Here is a 21,586-nt window from a genome sequence, read left to right as displayed (position 1 = left end):
CACCAGAGCATGATAAACAGCTGCAGGGATCTCCTGGCTTTGTTTCGCCTCCATGAGCTGCTGACCTACCACATTTGATTAATTCAAACAAATCTTCCCAACGAGCACTATCATGCACCTGCCTGCGCCGAGTCTCCTAACACAGCATGCTGCCCTGCATCACTTTGCCTCCAGCAGCAGAAGGCATCTCTCTCCTTCAGGAGGAGGGCTGAACCTTCGCTCCACCGTACGCACGCACGACTTCTGAAGCCGCAGCATTTGGGAAGCGTCGACAGTTTCTTTTCAGGCCTCTTGCAGCTTTTAGCAACACCGCCCGGGTTAAGGGGATGACCCCCCTGAATTCTAGTGTGGAGCAGCTGCTCCCAGGGGCAGATGCCAGACGTGCGTGCATCCCAACATCACTCGTGGAAACGGCCCCGTCTGGTTTTGCTGCCAGGGCTGCAACTGCAAGGATCGATTTTCTCCAACACCTCCCAGTGTCTCAGAGCGCAACGTCTTCGTTACAGCCAACGGTGAGCGCACCACCAGGAAAGCTGTTGCACGGTGGTCCTCAGTGGGGGAGGCAAGTCACGCGGCGCCTGTTAAGGCCCTTCTCTCTTTGATCGCTCTCTGTCCTGCCCACTGAACTGGCAGTTCAATAAGCTAGATAAATTGACTCGGACCCTTCGGGAAGTCTGGCAGAGCACAAATCCACTCAGGTGGTAATTTTTTTGATGTGTGGCCCTTCGACTACACTTGCTGGAAACAACAGAGCATTTCTAAACAGTCCTTGCATTGATCTTGACGCTTCTTTATGCATTAAGAATTACATCCATCAGGAAGGCTGCCCTGTGCCAGGCACAACAAAAACAACAGCAACAAACAATTTTCAGCTGGCCCTCAACATTACCTCCCAAGGTGCTCTGCAGGAACGGCCAGTTTCGTTGTACTGCTCTGCACAGGGTAAGGGTGAGGCAAAATGGAAGAGACCTGTCCGAGCTCACCCAGCGGGCCAGGATCAAACTCAGGATTAAAATGTAGGGTGTTAAGTAACAGGTGAGCCAGTGCTCTATGCAGAGCCACAAGGCTGCCCAGGAGAGAGGGGCTGGGAAGCAGGGAAATTACTTCTACATCGTCTTTCTACTCCCTGTGCCTGAAGACTGCTGGCCACCCTGAGGGTCTGTGGCATAAATGGGGCTTTCAGGTATGGAAAGCTCTACCCACGGTGCTCTATCCCCGACCCGCGCTCCCCTCTGAAATCCTGGCGCAGGGTACACAGGAGCTGCAAGGTGGGCTGGTTCCCTGCGGGTGAAATGTAGGATCTGCCAAAGCTGAGGCTGCCTTGTGCTGGCCCCCAGGCACAGAGTAGCCAGGATGGCATCAAACTCTGGTCTGCAGCAAGGACAGGTATGTCCCATTCTCCGGTCTGCACCAGCCCTCTCCACCTACGTGTGAGCTAAAACAGGAAAATGGAGAGCTGAGGAGAATCCCTTCCTGAAGAGAAAAGGCAAAGTGCTTTGTCACTAGCAGAGAAATTGCGAACAGCTGCAAACATCTGTGCACACCAACAAGGAAACTCCTGTAAGGGGGAGCATCGGGGCACAATATATCATAAGGCTCTATATAGCAGCTAAGTGAGAGCGTATAGTTAAAAACTACGCAGAGGCCCTTTGTCTTTACAATACAATGCTAATGGCTGACATCTACAGCAGCCTCCTCCGCAAATAAATTTAAAACCCAGGTAGTCATTCTGACTGGGTCATCCCTGATCTCCCTGACCGCAGAGACAGCACCGGTTTGGATACCTTCCAGCCTGCTAATTCAGAAGACTCTTTGCTTGGAAGGAAGCAAACAAATTATTCCAGTGCTGCCATCCCAGCATTGCCAGAGGTTTTCCAGGTTTCATTACTTCACGCTCATGGGTCCAGGGTCAATACAATAACAACAAGCAACAGCGACTATTTACTGTAGCACCTGCTGCTAAGTACCAGTACCAACATGCTCTGCATCGTCAGGAAACCAGTGTTCCCAGCACCCTAGGTTCTATCCAGCCTTCTGCAGCTGCCCGTTTGCACAGCTTTTCTCACAGCTACAGCTCGCATTCACAGCACTGCAGCATTTGTCCAGTTACTTTTCCCACCCACCACGTAAATAAAGTGACAAGTGACTTGAGAGATGAAAGCCACGTGCCGATGGGAGGAGGTAAATGGGGAAGAGACAGAATATACGTCACAGCGCTCTACCCCTCCCCCAGCTCCTTTAGAAACAGAACAACACAAAAAAGTCCCGATGCTTCAATTGCTAAATGATAAATTAACAAAGCAAAGCAGGAGCAAAGACATCTCCCACAATCTGCACAGAAACAGCAAAATATACAATAGAAAATGTCACTAACACCCCATTCAGGCAGATGCACTTATTTTTTGTGAATGACAGGTTATTAAATGAAAAAATTTTGACCACCGGTACTTCGCTGCATGGCTGTTCCCCTAGTTGTCGTTTCCACCCTAAGTGACCTTCTGCTTAATGCTGGGTGTTTCTGGCCTGTAGTCCTTCCTCTCCGAGACATTGCGTTTCACCTTGGCACTAACTGGAGACTCCTGATTCAACGAGGGACTTGAGTGGGATTTCTTCAGTCCTGGCGCATCGTTCTCTCCTACGCTCAGCAGCTCCTTCACCCCTTCTTTCAGGAGGCCGACGTAAATCTCATAGCGATTTTTCTGGGAAATGAAAAAAAAGGCCCAAATCAGTCTGGAAGAAATTCTGCAGAAGCTCTTGAGAGACTGTCCGGGTAAGTTAATGGGTTTCTGCTGGCCTCGAAAGCCAGGAGCCAAATAGGGATGTGAACAATGGTGCCTGATGCGGACATGAACAATGGTGGCTAATGTAAATTACACTGTACAAAAAGGATTTCAGGCAGGCTAGAGGTACTCAATTCTGCAGCACACAAATCCCAGCGCTCTGCTGAACGGTGGCTCCCAGCTAGCTGGAGCGCATGGTGATTTCCAAGTAACAACACCAAGCGAGAGCTTGCTGACCTTAGTCATGCTGAGTCATATTCTGTGCTTACACATACGGAGATGTTATGTGCCCCATGCAGGCGTGGAGATAAAGTGCTGCACACTAAGGGACAACAAAAGTCCTGCTGTGGCTGGCTACAGCTCTATCTTGTGTCCCTCCACTGCCGCTAGCAGGTCCTGCTTTCCTTGCTTCAGCCCATGGGGCAGAAACCAAAAGCAGGGTCCTGCTAAGCTCAGACTGTACCAGCGTGGCCACCACTGAGCCCGTGAGAGAATGTTCTGCAAGGACAGACCTTAACAAAAAGGGGCAGATGAGAGGGCCATGACAGCAGCACAGCACGTTCTCCTGACAGGGCCACTCATGGTGAATGATGAAGGCTGCTCTCTGTCCAGACACTTGTATTTTTCAACTGGAAAAAGTTCACTTTACTGTGCCCCGTGCTGACGTGTTCTGTTCCTTGTCTGGAGCAGAGCTTGCCCTCTGCCCCTACAAGTGCCACAGTAACATCTTTCTCTACAGAACATCTTGGCAACCAACAAAATGAGGGTACCTTAACCGAAGATCCCTGCAGGGCCTCAAAACCAGAAGCTGGGGCAGAAGGTCCTTAGAACACAGCAACCCACCTCCCGGGATTTGTTTAGTAACCTGCCCCTGACATACCCACTACAGATGTACTTCAGACATTGTAATTAAGGTGATCTCAGTGGTCTGGGGGCCAGGGAAGGAGGACATAAACATCCGTATTGACTGTTAATTTATATTTCAAAGTGGCAAAACAGTTGCCAAACTATTACATTCCTGACAGAGGAAAAAGCGTTTAAGAAAAATCCTTCCAGTTTATAATAAAATAATAAAGTTCTGGTATTAACACATATTCGAGGGCAGGAAGTCAAAAAGCTTAGTAACTGCTTTGAAATGTGGAATATAAAGGGAAAAAAGAACGAGAGAACGTGACTGGGTTTCCAAAGAGTCCTTCGAATAAACAAAAACCTCATAGAGGAGAATCACAAAAGAATCCACCTAAAATTTAAATAAAAAAGCATTCTTATCAATTCCATATCTGGAGCTCCAGATCCACAATGCGAGAGACAAACACATGAAGCAGGTAAGATGTGTCATTCAATAAAAAAGGAAACAGAGAAACAGCAAGCAGAACACTGATGATGATGATGCACTGGGCTGAGTAATGATTCACCACGCAACGAATGGGCCACCTCTGCAAAAGAGAAGGCAAGCCAGTGCTCTAAGCCTGGGATCAACATAATATTCATCACAGGAGAGAGGGACTTTACTGCCATATGGTCTTCTGTTTTTTGTTGGTCCAGTAAATACCATGAGGGTCACACGACCCGGCACTCAGAATGGAAATCCAGGACCAGTTTCTGCCCTGCATGTCTGCCAATGGCCATTTTGCCCTGGATTTTGTGGGCCCATGATTTCTATCGCAATTAAGCAATGCATTTGGAAGTTTCTATTTTGATTTCAACAGCAACTAGTTTGCATTTTAGTATTTGAAGCTAGGTAGTAAAGCTGGTGGAAATTTTTCCTTAAAAGAAAGTAATCTGGAAAATTCTGTCAAGAAAGTAAAAACGCAAAAGTTAAAACCACTCAAAAGCTTTTGCAACATTATCTCTGCAAACTGAATGCACGTAGTAAAGAGAAGATGAGGTAGCCACTCATCAAATTTCTGGCTTCATCTCTCACCTGACAGAATTTAAAAGGTCTCTCTCAAACCATAAATTTGCTGCAATGAGCAACCATCATCTGGAGCCGTACATCCTCAGACATCAAGTAAAAGTTATTGCAATTATCCTCAGGGTATTCAGCCCCCTGAGCTGGAAGACAGCAATGGAGAGCAGAATAAACCCTCCATAATCCAGGAGGAAGCAGTTAAGGACCTGCTGTGCCACCTGGACACCCACAAGTCCCTAGAGCCGGATGGGATCCACCCAAGACTACTGAGGAGGCTGGTGGAGGAGCTTGCCAAGCCACTCTCCATCATTTATCAGCAGTCCTGGTTAACAGAGGAGGTCCCAGATGACTGGAGGCTTGCCAATGTGACACCCATCTACAAGAAGGGTCAGAAGGAAGATCCAGGGAACTACAGGCCTGTCAGCCTGACCTCCGTATCGGGGAAGATTATGGAACAGTTCATCTTGAGGGCACTCACAGGGCATGTGAAGGATAACCAAGGGATCAGGCGCAGCCAGCATGGGTTCATGAAAGGCAGGTCCTGCTTGACCAACCTGATCTCCTTCTATGACCAGGTGACCCACCTAGTGGATGAGGGAAAGGCTGTGGATGTTGTCTACCTGGACTTTAGTAAAGCCTTGCACAGCATCTCCCACAGCATTCTCCTAGAGAAGCTGCCATCTCATGGCTTAGACAGGTGTACTCTTCACTGGAATAAATAATAAATACTGGCTGGACAGCTGAGCCCAGAGAGTCGTGGTGAACGGAGTTAAATCCAGTTGGTGGCCAGTCACAAGCGGTGTTCCCCCGGGCTCAGTTTTGGGGCCGGTCTTGTTCAATATCTTTGTTGATGATCTGGATGAGGGGATTGAGTGCTCCCTCAGTAAGTTTGCAGATGACACCAAGTTGGGTTGGAATGTTGATCTGCTGGAGGGTAGGAGGGCTCTGCAGAGGGATCTGGACAGGCTGGATCAATGGGCAGAGGTCAATTGTATGAGGTTTAATAAGGCCAAGTGCCGGGCCCTGCACTTCGGCCGCAACAACCCCATGCAACGCTACAGGCTTGGGGAGGAGTGGCTGGAGAGCTGCCCAGCGGAAAGGGACCTGGGGGTGCTGGTTGACAGCTGGCTGAATATGAGCTGTCAGTGTGGCCAGGTGGCCAAGAAGGCCAACAGCGTCCTGACCCGTATCAGAAATAGTGTGGCCAGCAGGAGCAGGGAAATGATTGTGCCCCTGTACTTGGCACTGGTGAGGCCGCACCTTGAATACTGTGTTCAGTTTTGGGCCCCTCACTACAAGAAGGACATTGAGATGCTGGAGTGTGTCCAGAGAAGGGCAACAAAGCTGGTGAGGGGTCTGGAGCACAAGTCTTATGAGGAGTGGCTGAGGGCACTGGGGTTGTTCAGTCTGGAGGAGGCTGAGGGGAGACCTTATCACTCTCTACAACTACCTGATACGAGGTGGGTGTTGGTCTCTTCTCCCAACTAACTAGTGACAGGACAAGAGGAAATGGCCTCAAGTTGTGCCAGGGGAGGTTTAGATAGGATATTAGGAAAAATGTTTTTACTGAGAGAGTAAAAGATGCCCAGGGAAGCGGTGGAGTCACCATCACTAGAAGTGTTCAAAAAACATGTGGATGTGGGTCTTCAGGACATGGTTTAGTGGGCATGGTGGCATTGGATTGACGGCTGGATTTGATGATTTTACAGGTCTTTTCCAACCTTAATGATTCTAGGAAAAAGGAAATGTTTTTTCGCTTGGTGTATACAAGCAAAGACACCAGCAAGAAGAAATGCTCGTGGCTGCATCCCTGAGCAAGGACCAGGCACCTCCTGGTTCATCTCCCCTGAGAAGGAAATGCCATCTCAGTTGTCTTTCATCAGCAACAAGAATGAAGGGAATGCCAGCGGGTGAACAAAAGTGAATTACAAGGGCCTACAAAAAAGGAATCTGGCTTCTTCCTTCCTAATGAGACTATGTTGCTTCCCTTGGGACTCGCAGGCCCTTTTGGTATGCTTCTGGAGTTGTATCATGGATGCAAGGTGTGGTCTGCAGGCTCAGCCTGAAAGAGCCAAGTACAAAATACTGCCTCACCTGCCTCTTGCCCTTTTGCTTTGACCCCATGCAGCAAGGTCTGTCACCAGCTCTGCCTGACCCTGACAGGACTTTGCTCTGAAGGGAAGGTTGAGGAAACTCCAAAACCAGGGGAAAGTTTCCATTCATACAGCTCACCTTTTTTTTTTTTTTCTTTTTTTCTTTTTTTTTTACTGCCTATTTATAGTTCAGCATGTCCTGTGAAATATGTGCCATGTGTGAAGGTAACACAGCATTGCACAGCAGCACCCTGAATCACCATCTCTAGCACACAACTGAAGTTGGTGCCAGCACTTGCCTGCCTAGACAGGCATTCCTGCAGTGCTGATCACGTATCTGAACTGCACAGCTCAACTGCTGTTCAAGGCTCTCACTAGGGAAGAAGACATCTTTTGTTTCCTGGGCTGTACTGGTTCTGCTTTGTACTGAGATACCTGAGGAATATTTCTCTAAAGACCACCATGATAAAATTGACAGAAAGCAGAAAAAAACTAGAACAGTCTGCTTCTCCATCAACCTTTCTAAAATCATCTAACACTGCACTACATTTCATCCTAACTCATCATGCTTCCAGAAGTGATAAAAAATAAACTTTGTGTCAAGGACCCAAAGCCAAGAAACTCTGTTTTCCCAAGCTGCATAAGGCTCCCTACAGAGTGAGAATGTGTGGCTTGCTCTGTACATCCAAGCGCCGTGTTCAAAACTGCCATTGTGCCATTGATCACAACCCTTTGATCTCAATTGTTCAGCCAGCTTCTAAACCACATTATTGTCAATTTCCTAGTCCACACTTTATCAGTTTGTCTATGAGGATGTTAGAGGAGACAATATAAAAATCCTTGTTAAAGTCAAGATGAAAAAACATCCACCGTTCTCCCCTCATCCATCACACTGTGATTGTGAAAGGCTATCATGTTGGTCAGGCATGATTGCCCCTTCATAAAGCCATGCTGATTACTCATAATCACCTTCTTGTCTTTAATGTGTTTGGAAGTGATTTCCAGAAGAATTTGCTCCATCACCCTCCCACGAAAAGAGAAGCAGCTGACCATCCTGTAGTTCCCTGGACCTTCCTCCTTGCCTTTTTTGAAGACAGGAATGACATTTGCTTTCCTCCAGTCCTCAGGAACCTCCCCTGATCACCATGACCTTTCAAAGGTAATCAAGAGTGGCCTTGCAATGACATCATCCAGCTCCCTCAGTACTCATGGGTGCATCCCATCAGATCCCATGGCCTTGCATATGTCCAGTTTAAATATTGCCTAACTTTATCATCCTTCACCAAGGGTAAGTCCTCCTTGCTCCAGATTTTCTCACTGGGCTCATTTATCTGTGACTGCTGAAGGCCGGTCTTACCAGTAAAGACCCAGACAAAGAAGACATTGAGGACCCTGGCCTTTCCCTGTTCTTTGTGATCAGGTCCCCTGCCCCATTATAGGCCCCACCTGGGTAGGGGGAGCTAGCTGTCCTGCTGTTAACATACCGGTAGAAACCTTTCTTCCTGCCCTTCACATCTTTTGCCAGATTCAACTTCACATGGGCTTTGGCTTTCCTAAACACAATCCTACATGCTTGGACAGTATCTCTATTCCTCTGGTGTCACCTGCCACTGCTTCCACCTACTGCACACTCCTTTTTTATGGTGGAGTTTTGCCAGGAGCAACTTGTTCATCCATGAAGACCTTCAGCCACCTTTGCTTGGTTTCCTGCTTGTCAGGGTGAACCATTCCTGAGCTTAAGGAGGGAATCCTTGAAAAGTTACGAGCTCTCCTAAAGCCCTTTTCCCACCAAGGCCGTATCTAATGGGATTCTTCCAAGCAGTTCTCTGAACAGGCCAAAGTCAGCTCTCCTGCAGGCCAGGGCTGTGATCCTACTTTTTACTTTGACCCCTCCTTTCAGGATCATGATGTCCAACATCTCACGGTCACTGTTGCCATGGTTGCCCTTAAGCTTCACATCCCCAACCAATTCTTCCTAGTTTTTAAGTGAGAGGTCCAGCAAAGTGCCTCTCTTTGTCTGCTGCTTGGTCACCTGTGTTAGGATGTTGTTGTCAGTGCACTCCAGAAATGTCCTGGATTGCTTGTGCCCTGTTTTGTTGCCCCTCCAGCTCATATACGGGTGGTTGAAGTTTCTCATGAGGGCGAGGGTTTCTTCCAGTTTTTTGAAAAAAGCCTAGCAGACAGCCAACACAACATCACCCATCTTCATGTGCCCACTAATCCTGACCCACAAGCTCTCACCTGGCTCATCACCCTTCCTTAGGCAAAGTTTCATGCTACTCACTCACATAAAGGGTGACTCCCCCTCCTTGCTCCTTCTGTCCTTTCTAAAAGGCCTCTATCCATTCATGGCAGCACTTTAGTCATGTGAGCTATCCACCTCACTTCAGCACTGTTTTATTGATTACGTAGTCTCTCCTGTTCACATCATTGTGCTCTCTTTGCTTGCCAGCCCTGTCTACCACTTCCTCATTTGGTCATTGGTTAGATCATTTCAGGTATGTGGGATGTGGAAGAACAAATTGGCTAGCTGTGTTCCCTATACAAAACAGTAGCAAAGCATCTACGCAAAACATCTCTAGCTCACTATATGCAATGCAGCCCAGAGCTACAGCAAAGTCAAACCCAACACAGCGGCTACAACCTTCTGCAAAAGCAAAAGTATGCAACTAGTCAAGACGAGGAGTAAAAAGAGTTCCTCCAACAGAAACTCATGTAACACATGGCAGAAGGCTTACTTCAGTTTTGGAGTGTGTTGCCTGTTTCAGCTATGTTGCCTCCAGTATGTCCAGTGGTCTCTCTGACTTTTGTTTTATCTGCTCTTTCTCTTCTTCAGACTATGTATTTTCCTTGCCAGGCAGTGCCTATCTAGCGTAGGACCCTTTCAGACCCAAGGCAACATTGACTTGTGGTTCGGGGGGAAAAAGCTCAAAGGTGCAGCCATGAAAAACACCAGGCATCTGCTGGGTTGCCAAACCCCTCCCACATAAGTCTACAATGGGGCAGATGCTATTAAGGATAAAAGCTGCTGTCAGATACTCAGAACAATGTCCTAATGCAGCTGCCTAAGCAGCATCACACTGTGATCTTTCATTCTACCCTCTTCCTGCTCATCCTGACATCTACCTCACTGGTACACAACACAAATGGTTCTGATGAGGTGTGCCTATGACAACAATTTTAGAAAAGTAGTTCCTTCAGAATGTACCAATGGAAGACAATTATCATGATCTGCATTACTGCAGAAGGCAGTCATTCCGTAAAGACTGGGGTGCCAACACACTAGGCAACACATGGTCTTAGAACATGAGACAGTTCCTGCCTGAAGACCTCATCATCTCTTCAAACAGATACATCAGGCAAAGACAGGCGGTCACATTTTTATCTTCCATTTTACAGATGAGGAGCTAAATTCATGGCTAAGGTCACAGGAAGTCCTTATCAGGAAAGAGGAGCCACATCCCAGCTTCTGGGATTGCTGTGACGTATCTGTCTAAAGAGAACATATTCCTTGGTGAAGTAAGATGAAAAATGCAGAACTTTAGGACTGCACCCCAAGTGTAAGACCAGCTGCCCCATCCACACACAAAAAGTAAAAGTAATAATGTTTCCCATACATACCTCAAACTCCAGATAGTGGTCCTTCAGTTTGTAATCATCTACTTCCTTGCCTTTGAGCTTCTTGTCAGGAGGATAGGAGCGATGTTCGGCAAGCTCAGTGGAGATCTGCTTCAGCTTCGCTTCATGGGACTTCAGCTGTTCATCCTTCAGAAACACAATAGGCACTTAAGTAACAGAATCTAAAATATTGAATAAGCAAAGGAAAGAGAGATCCCTCTACAATAATACCAAGTAGTTTCTTTTTCTTTCTCCCTTTCTTTCTCTGGTCCTTTCCTTTAACCAATTTTAATTAGACTGAAAAAGTCTGTTATTATAGAGCTATGCCCCCAACCGGTCTCTCAAAGGCACCCAAGCAAAGTGGCCAAGTTTGCAGAAAAACTCAGCAGCTAGCAGATGCCACCGGGAAGGATAGCAAACCTGTCATCCCTCGCCTTGCTGAGAGCAACGGAAGCAGCTTGCTGCAGAGCATTACTGACAACATGACACTTCTGCTTTAATACATTTTTTGGCAAATTAATTAAGGCTGTTGTGTACGCAGTCAGACCAGGGGCAGAATGAGACAGGTGAAGACCCTGCCTCAGGTCTTTGCCACATAAAGGTAGTTCCTTCCAGGACAGAAAGGACACAGAGTCAAGGCCCTTCCTTCCATTTCTGCACTACCAAATGCTTTCCGGTCTGTGGTTTCCATTTTTTTCAGAACAATGCAATGCATGCAGAAGAGGAAGGGCTGTCCAACCCCCAAAAGGTATCTCATTTTGCTAAGCTGCTACCAGCTTTTATCCCACTGTGCAGCTGGAGAGAGTGCAGAGCTGCTACTCCCCCTTTGTAGTCAATTTCCTTTATCACAATCCCAGGCCCACTCACTTCCTCCAGTCCATCTGTCAGCTAATGTTCCCTCAGCTCAGAAGGTTTCCAGCTCCTGCAGCATGGCCTTCTGGCCATCTCTAGGCTTGGATCTGAAATCATGTTTGAATTAGGTACGTCCAAAATACAGACATGATCACGCAGACCTCAGTGACTGAGCCAGAGTTGTAACAGCAGGCAGTACCCAGCTCAGCTCCCGCCTAGGTACCCAGCCTCAGAGGAGGAGATAGCTGCCAGTAGTTGTGCCCCAGTGGCGTGGGGCACGCTAGGTCGGACATGCCTGCACTGCACTGTGAGTCACACCAAGGACTAAGCCTCTCGGCTTACTGAGCTGGAGCTGCAGCAAAGAGCAGAATGGGGGAAAACTTCTACAGAGGATGACACTTGAGCCACACATAATCTTGTATTTCAGATCTTTTGCAAGAGAACTGCAGAAAGAAACGTGGGATAATTTGCCTCTGCTTATACATGGTAGGACTCAAACCACTCGCTATTGGCTGCCAAAAATTCTTGTTGCTCTTAGTGACTACCCTAGCGATCCACTCGCTATCTCTATTAGTGCCCAATCACTCTTCACGTTGTGCTGAATCCCTGGTCCTAGTGACATCCTGTTGCAGCGAGTTCTACAGCCTGATGATAGGTCTCTGAGCAGCTATTAATTTGGCACTTGTAATTTCCAGGGCAGCAGGCCTTTGGAGCTTTTCTGTGTGCATGCACACTCTCAGAAAAAAGGGGGAAAAAACCCCAACCTAGCAGATCTTTTCTATACTGGTTGTTCCTTTATATATAGCTTTATCACATCCCTCTTTGGTTGGACTAACCAAGATCAGACACTGATCTGCTTTTGAAAGCAAACTTGGTACAATGATCTTGCGCATCCTGGCATGTCCAACCTCTCTCCCTCACCCATGTTAGGTTCTGGCTGCATCCTGACTTCTGCCTGACCAAAACCAGGCCCTTTGAAGGAGTACTGTCCATCATGATTCAGCCCACAAAATCCAAAACAGCAACTACAGGGATTTGACAATTCCTATTTTTCTGTCTGCCAAATGAGAAGCAGCCCGCTGGCAGCTTTTCCACACTGACAGATAAAAGCAGACATGTTTCTGCTTGCCTTTGAATTTATCTGCTTTGAACACTTAACATTCTTCTGCCTTTAGCTAAAACAGCTTATCTTATTCCACTTTTCGTGTCTCCCCTTCTTTGAGACACAAAACACAGGGCTGCGTTCCATTTTTTTCCTTTCCAGATTAAACGGAAACAATAAGACTAGGAAACAATGTGCTAAATCGAAAAATCACACAGAACAATGATGAATGAAAACGTTTTTTTGGTGACTGGGGGTAAACTATTGAAACCCCATACAGTATCTTAAAAAAAGGTATGTGTGAGCAAAAGGTAAAATCACAAGGATAAGACAAATTAGTATTATTCTGTATAAGACATGTTTTAAACTTTAACCCAGAATAGAAGATGGAAAGTCAGTCACCTCATTGTAAGAAGAAAGGCTACTGCCACAGAGAGGGAAAAAGCAGGGGCGACATTCTCTTCTCACCCCCTTAGAGAAATGCAGATTATGAGATAGTGGTTTCTAAGGAGTGTTGCTAAGCTATGAAGATGTCAAAAAAATGCATTTAAGAGGCAATCCAGCATGGGCAGATGACTTTAAAAGCTACAGGAAGTTACTTGTAAAGTATACACCTAGGACTGGGATCTATCACCTCTGCCACTTTGTTAACTTGATCAACGCCATCAATATTGTGTTTCTGCCAGTGCAGAAGGAATTACAGGCATGCATCACAGCTCCCAAACTACACACAGCTGTGGGTGCAAGCATCAGACAGCCAGTCCGAAACAAGCAGAAGTAGGTGTTTTTTTGAGCAAGAAGTAGTAGAGCTGTGCAACTCCCTGCCGCAGTATGTTGTGGAAGCTAAAAGCTTATGCGATCACAAGGGGAGACCAATGACATTCATCTAAGAGACAGTTTATAAATCTACATTAAACAGTAAATCACTGAGCTGATAAGGGCTGGAGTCTGGAAAAGTATTGCGGGAGAAATACAATTGATGCTTTCCTGACGCATCAGCTTTCACTTTTTATCACCCCGAAGAGCCAAAGACCAGGAGTGTGTCAATTTCTTCTGAAATAAGTAGTAATAAACACCCAAATTCAAAAAAACCACCAGTCAGACAGTATTTGAAATGACCTCTGCAGAGCCATAACTGCAGGCTGAAAATCCTGTACCTGGTACTAGGAACACTGGTGATTGCTTCTTTTCTTCAAAAACATAAAACAAGTATATTCAAGACTACTCCTTCTCTCCCCTCACTTCAAATCTTGCATCAGGAAATGCGCAGAGATTTACTCTGCTAGCAGAGGTCCATGCAAGCCTCCTTCCCCTAGGAACACTTGTGGCGACAGCCACAAAACAAAGCCAAGGACTGTCATCCAGTCTTCAGCCAGCCAGAGAAATCGCCATCACCCTCTATACAAAAACAGCTCACCTGAGATAGCTTCGTTGTGGTGGCTGGCAGGAGTGGGCGACTGAACTTCTTCTGAGAGCCAATTGCTGCTGGAAATGGTGGTGCAGAGAAGACAGCAGCCACACAATTAATCTTGTTGATCCAGGTCTGCATCTCCTCTTGGCTCCTGGGGAAGAAACACGTATTAAGCACCTGTTGATGCAGCCTCCTCTACCTCTCTCCCACCGCTTCAATAGCATTTTAAAAGCACAAATAACAAGAACTGGACAAGTCTTACAGTCTACTCAGTCTTCTGGTCTACCTTTGCAAGCAGTTAGTGTCAGATATTTCAGTCACAGCCTGGCTCGTGATTAGGTCCGTAACTCACCCTAGCATACATCTTTTCCTAATCCAATGACACAGACGACAGAGCCAACCAATGCCCTGATTCAGACATACGTCCTAAGGTCTCAGCTGTGCCTGACACCACATATCTCTAGGAGGTTTCACATGGATCTCAGCAGAAACAGGCTCATGTGCAAGAGTGATGCACAGGTTTTTAATGTCAGAAGCAAAAGGCTGGTCAACTGTTCCGTCTGGATATCACAGCTTGAAGAACTTCATGAAATTATTCTTGTATTAAGTAGTAACTGTTTCTGACCAAAGTGTACCTTCTAGAAAGACATCCGGCTAGGACCTGATGACATCAGGAGACGGATAATCCAAGACTGCCTTTTGTCATTTGTTTCAATGATTAATCACCCTGTTAGAAGTTTGTGCCTTGTTTCCAAATTGAATTTCCTGCGGCTTCAGCTTCCAGCTGCTGCATCTTGTTATGCCTTTCTCAGATAGATTAAAAAGCCTCTTAAAACCAGCCTCTTAAAGCCTTCTCATGAACTACTTGTGTACTCTAATCAAATCACTACTTAATCTTATTTCTGATCAAATAAACAGATTGAACCTCTTAAGCCTCTCTTTTAACCTGTCCAGGCATGAATTTACCCCTCCTTCAGCACTGTTTTCCTTCCTGAACTATTGGCACAAATCAGGAGAGAGCACTTACTGGGCTTGGAAAAGCAGGACCCTCCAATCTGCTGTTTTAAGCTTGAGGACATTGGGTTTCTTCTCATAGTCTGTTGCCTTGGATGCCAGTGCATGATGCACACTAACTGCATTCTTCAGATCTTCCTCCGACAAAGCCTTTTCTGGCTTATATTCATCCTGCAGGAGTTAATAGGGGTAAAATGGCATCTTATTTCTCTGCGTGCTACTTCTTTTTCCTTAACCTACGGAAAAACCCTTGTTCCATAGTCATGAATAGTAGTAATGTATATGAACTGAATGCAACCTGACTTGACTACTTGTGGTTTCCATTACCTTTAACATCTTTTCCTTTCTCTTTCTTTCCCTTTTCTGATCTCTTTGCGAGGGAAAGAAGTAGTTCCACTACCTGCTTGACAGGAAGAGGGGTAAACAGGGAGTATTTGACTATCCCAACAGTTTAATTTGTCTTCATTTCAGGAATCCTTTATGGCTAGCTCCCCACCTCCACTGCTCAGCTGCTGGGTTTCTGCTTGGGTTCTCAGCCTCCACTGCTCAATTTTTCTCAAACAACTACCTTTTGTGTCCTCCTAGGCAGGCCCTGACACAGTGGAGAAGTCTCCTTATCAGTCTCCACAAAGCAAATACAGCAACCTCCTTTAAATCTCTCTTCTCAGGGTCTGCAAATGGCAAGCACAGCACTGTCCAGTTTTTTGACACAACAGTAGCAGTCCTAACACCAAATGACAAAAGCAGAGAGTCAAACTTCTCTGTGTTGCAAGTGTCAGCCTGGGAGCAGTCTTTGATCTCCTGAGTGATAGAAGCTGGATGAGAGCACAATCATGGTGTAGCCACAAGTTCAGTTTAAAGCCCACCTCACTATAAATGGCTTCAGAAAACCAGGAGCTTTTTTCAAGAACAAGTCATTTGCCAGCAATGCTGCACATGCAATGTTTCTGAAGGAGAGGCCAGCGCAGTCTGCAGCTGACTCCATTTCTCCCCCTTAGTACATCATAGAAATCAGTCTTAGCTGAAACACCCACTAAGGGAGGGGGTGTGGCGGCTGCAAAACAGAGGAACATTTCCCTGCAGGCATGATAACTATTGATCCTTCCACTTGAACACAAGAGTTACAAGATGGGGTTTAGCACGCAACAGGGTACAGGACGCAGAGCATGTACAGAGGCACCCACCCCAAAGAAGAGCTGGTTAATGTGCATTAATTGGTTTACAGGACTTATCTGGCAGCACACAGACCAGTGTTGCAGCTAGAGGGAACTACAAGGGCATCTTGTGCTATCGCCAGGCTGGTTTGGTCAGGGCTTTCCAGAATGACTTCAATGGATGGCGAGCCACCAGTTGCGGTCCAGCTAGTGCGGGCCCAGAACTTGCTGCTGCTCACACTTCACCAAAGGAGATGCAGCTAACCATCAATACTGTCACAGCACCACCTCCACCTGGGGTCAGACAAGGATGGAACCCACCACAGATCTGGCATGCCTAGCAGAAAGGCAGAGCACTGCTGCACAGATGACCAAAGGGCAGCCTTCAACCTAAGCATCTGTGACATAAGGGGTGTTTAAGGTCTGGTGGTGAGCAAAGCGAAATGTCCTTCCTCTCCCATAGCTTGAGTCCCAGCAGGCTTTGGAGGGACCCCTATATGATGATGGACTTTTCCTACTGCTGCTTAGGGCACTCTTTAAACATTCTTCAAGTAAGATTTCGGAAAGTCCCTACTTGAAGAACAAGAACTGGAGGAAGCATCTTGAAGATGGAGGAAGCAAGCCCCTAGATTAAGCCCTTTATAGGTTCAAAAGCTGATTTATTTGGTGGTAGTTTTGGGGTAAATGACTGACTTCCCTGTCCAGGAAGACTGTGAAAACTTCAAGGACAGGAAATGAACTTAGTCAGGCCTCAGAAACATCATATTCTGTCTTTCCTCAAGTTACTGCCTAGAACCAGTGTCAGCTATGACCTTGCCTGTTGCTTCCAAGCTTCCTCTTGTGAGATGTATCCAACGTTCACAACCCACTCTGGTGTCTAAACCTGTTCCAGAAAAACTCCACATTTGGGCAGTCCCAGAAGCAGTCCTAGCGGAGAATCCCTCTTTACCGGAAGAGAGTTTTCATGATAATCCTTGCTAATCCCACTGGATCAGATGGCTGCAATCTACCTTGACAGCTGGGGCTCTGCCAGCCTCTCCAAAGGCACTGATCAGCATACCGGAAATGTCTCCACATAGTTGGCCAGCCTCAGAGAAAGCTGGAACGATGTCAATGTGCTGTCAAAATTCCTCCTCTAAGGCCTCAAACTCTTTTCAACTGGTGGGGAATGCTAGAGAAGCAGGAACATTCGTATCTTGTACGCCATCAAGGATTGCACATGCTCTGATGTGCTGGTGTCAGCGTGGAAGTTGAGCTGAAATGGAAGGCAGCTCAGCGAAGTTAAGACAGTGGCAAGAAACTTATGAAGAGCCAGAAAGAAACTGTGACTTCTCTACCAACTGAACGCTGAAGTGAGTGCTGCACACAATGCAATGACTTGCTGAATTCATCTTTCTCAGACTCCTAGAGAATGACTTTCCCACATCCTGCTGACCTGGAGTCAGCATGTTTCTAAATAGGTTTTTGATAGACCAGAGAATGGTATTTGGCTTTTTATCAGTCAATGTACCGTGGGTGGTTATCTCCGCTCAGTTGCATGTGATGGCTGAAAAATTCTCTTTCAGAAAGTCACATCACTTAACACTTTACATCACTTACATCACTTTCTCTCTTTTTTAATATTTTAATACAGGAAACACATTTGAGAAAAGTTATATAAAAATATCCAAAAGCCTGCAAGATTATAAGCTGCCACATCAAAAAGCAAAGATGTTACAAAGCTCACAGAAGAGTCCGAACAAAACATGAAGGTCCATGTCCTGCACTGCCTGCCCAGAAGCAATTTCTAGCAAGGAAGCAAGGTCAACCTTATGTCCTCTCCTAAACCTCTCTTCTGCACACACAGCACATCCCACGTCAGTCTAGTGAACAGACGTTCTGTCAAGCTCCTACTTTTCAATTTCCTCTTGCTATGAACAGAGGGCAGGAAATTAACCTTGGCCTGAGGATGCCCAGAGACAGGACCAACATCCCAAACATGTCAAACCTCTCATTTTATGTAATACTGTGCAGGCATGTTTAGCTGGCTAATTGTGAACGCTTCCACTGAGCCCCTCCGGTGGCCTCTGTGCTCACTGATTCAGAAACCGTCTCTCTTAAATCACTCGTTTAAAAATAAAACAATATGCAGCACAGGAATTAGCACTGGAAGAGTTCCAATGGGAAAAAAAAAAAAAATGTGGGCATGGAGACAAGGCTGCCCAGATAAAACTCCCCAGTAAATCTCAAGTGACCACCATTTACAAACTACTCTCACACATGAACTTTGACAGCAGAACAAGGAGAACTGGACTGGTATGCAAACGGAATGACAGCAGAATTGGGATCACACTGCCCACTGGGGGAATCACAGCTGCTACAAACAATATTTACACTATAGCAGTGTCTTCAGGGAACAGCTGAGTTAAAGATAAACATGGAAAGCAATAGCACAGAGGTTTGCACGTGTTTGCATGTATACAGCACCTAGAACGGTGAGATTTCTCTCTCCCCTGCTTGAATAGCACTCAGTGCAATGAATCCATCCTCACAGACGTTACCTCCACAGAGATACAGATAATATACAGATAATGAGCGGAAGAGGGAAAATGTGTGTGTGCATAGGCGAATGCACCCTGCCCTACAGCACTCCATAATCAGAAGAGAATGCAAACAGAGTCAAGGAAATCCTTTGCCCACGAGTACTGCCAGAGCTATACATTTCTACAGAGAAATCAAGCTGTTCTAAAACGCTCCTGAACTTTCTGAAATCAGGATCATTTCAGTCTCCTGGTATATTGCAAAAGGAAACAACAGCTCAGCAACTTTTACTATAAACAGCTTGGTCTAGCTGTGTATTTTAAAAACCTGGCACCCCCACCTTCTGTGATACCACATCCCTAGCAGACCAAAGCTTATTTCAGGGATGAAGCAAAGGCCTGCTGGACCTTCTGGAGCTGAAGAGAAATCAGAGGATGTTTCATAGCAGTGGCATGAGGCACTGTGGCTGTGCAGGGGCCAGAGGCACCCTGGGGAGGCTCACAGCTGCCCCATCACTCTGGGAATGAGTCATTTTCCATCAGGCCCCTCTGCCAACCTTTTAACAGCACTAAAGTAAAAGCCTTTATTGGTGCTGTGCTACAGTGAGATGGCTTCCGTGCAAGTGTCTTCAGGACCAAGTGGGAGACTGCAGCTTAACCACCCTGCTTTCACTGAATTCAAGTGCTGTGACAAGTGCAAGACACACAAATAAGAAACAAATAAGAACAAGAACTCCAGCAATGCATTTCATTCTGCGAAGATGCAGTCAGATGTGCAATTACTCTCTTGCTCTCCAAAGGATGGAGGGTGAGACAGGGGAGAGCAACATTTTGTAGAAAATTTGCACGCTACATCAGCATCAATACGTTTTGTCAAACAGAATGTGTTTTCAACTAATATGCCAGTGATACTCACTAAAGTATTTAATTAAGACTCAAAATATAGACAGCATCTCCATTTCTCCTCCTTGCAAGCTTATTAATCCCCCCTTAAAAGATCAAATAAGAAATTAATATGTTATAGACAAGGAGCCTTCTCACTTCTTAGGGAATCATGCAGTCCTTTCAGGGTGACACTAAAGATGACTTATTTCAGAAATCAAAACAGGTGACTCCATTTCAGCCAGGAAAGGGCAAGTACAAACCTGCCATGAAGGCCACTTTAATAAAATCTGAACCTGCTGCCAGCAAGAGGACCACAGGGAAGGCTCAGCTGCAATTCAACAGACTTAGTTCTAGTCTCCTGCACTGGCTTTGAGCATGTCACATTCAACTTTCAGCCCTAATCTTCCCTCATGACAGCCTGTTTCAGGATTTTCAGCACTCTCAAAAACATACTGCACCCAGAGCATCCACCTTGTAAACCTCATGCTGTAAGAATTTTATGAAAACCACTCTCTTCTCCGAGACTGTCCAGGTTGGCTCCAGTGAAGCCAACAACTTCAGAAAGCCACAGCAGGGGAGGAGGAAACAGCAGTATGCACTTGAACTTGAGCTCCTGATGGTTGCAAAACACAGTGGAAATATAAAAAGGCTTTCAAAGGAGCATAATTCTACAATACAGGGCAGTTTGGACAAATACCACCTTTTTCATTAATATTTCAGCTATGCTGGGGGACAAAAATCTTAACAATCTACTCAGCTGCTACCATTTATTTGCTTTTGACAGTTCTCACTCATATGTTGCATTTCACATTCCAAGAGACTACTTAAAACTGTACTGTACTATATTTAAACTTGCGCCAAAAGACTTGAAAGGTTTCAGCTGACATTTTTTTTAGACTTCTTGCTGTTAGGGAGCAAAGTTTGTTAGAAACCAGTGTCTCATCTTGCTTTGGGGAAAACAAAAGTACCCTTTAATCCTTCAATTTTGCTATGGACCAGAAACTGCAGATTCTTACCAAGGCCAAGCTGCCGTTCAATTGTTTTGGAGCTTGTCTTGCAGGCATTGCAGGAAAGTATACTATGAAAAGATGGGAAAAGAGGACAGCCTTACAGGAGGGGAAGTCATACGTATGAAATGCAATGTTAAAAGCAGCCTAGAGGAATGTGAGCAAGACACAGAGAGATGATGCTGTCTTTGCTGGAGAAGCTGGCTATTTTTTCAGCCGTGAGTGACAGTAATGGTACAAACTAGAATTGATAGGGTGCATATGTGGATGGGGGCAATGGAACTGAACTTGAAAGTGTGAAAAGGGGGAGAGTGTCAATGAAAGGATTCATGCCTCAATGCGTGTGTAAACAGGGTGGGGGGCAGAGAGAGCCGCTACACTGTGTGCCGGAGGGAAAGGAGCCTGGAGGTGAGCTGTGAGAGCAGAGAGGATGCTTGCTGCTTTACCCCTCTTTAATTAGTTTCCAAAAGACAGTCATTTCCCCTACCTTCTGCAAGTACAGGACCGTTCCCTTCAGCACAGCATAAAAGGTTTTCCAGCCTCGCTTTCCCCGGGGAGCTGCAAAGAAAACAAATGAAAACCCATTTACCTCTGATCCATTTTTACACTTTGTCTAGGCAACAGGAGAGCTACATTAGTCCTGTGTTAAACCTGCTTTGTACTCTCCTTTTCAAAGGACAATGCAACTCAGCACAGTGCCTGCACATACCTGCTGTGTGAGAGAGTAATAAACCCTGACGACAGCTTTGGACTGGATCAGAAGGGAACAGCAGCAATGCAGAAAGCAGGCCAGAGAGATCCAGTCTTTGTGCTCTTGCAGGTAGGCAGACACTGCCTCTACACAGCTAGGTCTGAGCTCTGAGCTGTGGCAAGAGTTTTCAGAAGGAAACACCCTTTCCCCATGCTACAGCAGGCTGGCAGACGCTGTTCAGGACCAACAGGACACTGCTCAGAAAGCTGTGCCTCCTAAGAGCATCTTTCCCCCTTGCTGCTGCTGCACACCCGAGTTGGCACTGAGTGGTCAGATGGCTTCTTGGTCCCCTCTCCTCTTCCTGCTGCCACAGGGGAAGCCAAAGGAGAGAAGGGAGAGGGGAGACAAACAAAAACCTAAGCAAAAAAAAAAAATCACCCCTCAAGAAACTTGTATCAGTTAGAGGTTGAAGAACGTTAACCTGAAGATATGTTAAGAAATGACATATCCAGCCCACAAATTCCTAGAAACAAAGCTGGGGTGAGGGG

At 46.2% G+C, this 21,586-nt stretch overlaps 1 protein-coding gene across 2 annotated transcripts in view; it reads right to left on the bottom strand.

The window, feature by feature from the left end:
* Window positions 1-2,486: 2,486 nt before the first annotated feature.
* Window positions 2,487-21,586, bottom strand: part of PSD3 (pleckstrin and Sec7 domain containing 3) — a gene marked incomplete at both ends in the record, with an annotated part of 106,385 nt that continues 87,285 nt past the window's right edge. For both annotated transcript variants that reach the window (XM_082012853.1, XM_082012854.1), the window contains 5 exons: window positions 2,487-2,699; window positions 10,407-10,550; window positions 13,775-13,919; window positions 14,796-14,953; window positions 20,835-20,905. In XM_082012853.1, coding sequence (XP_081868979.1) covers window positions 2,487-2,699; window positions 10,407-10,550; window positions 13,775-13,919; window positions 14,796-14,953; window positions 20,835-20,905 — 731 coding nt within the window. The remainder of the gene's footprint in view (window positions 2,700-10,406; window positions 10,551-13,774; window positions 13,920-14,795; window positions 14,954-20,834; window positions 20,906-21,586) is intronic.

The sequence above is a fragment of the Phaethon aethereus genome (genome assembly GCF_964289735.1).
Source record: "Phaethon aethereus genome assembly, chromosome: Z".
NCBI lineage: Eukaryota > Metazoa > Chordata > Aves > Phaethontiformes > Phaethontidae > Phaethon > Phaethon aethereus.
This window is presented reverse-complemented; position numbering and strand designations above follow the sequence as displayed.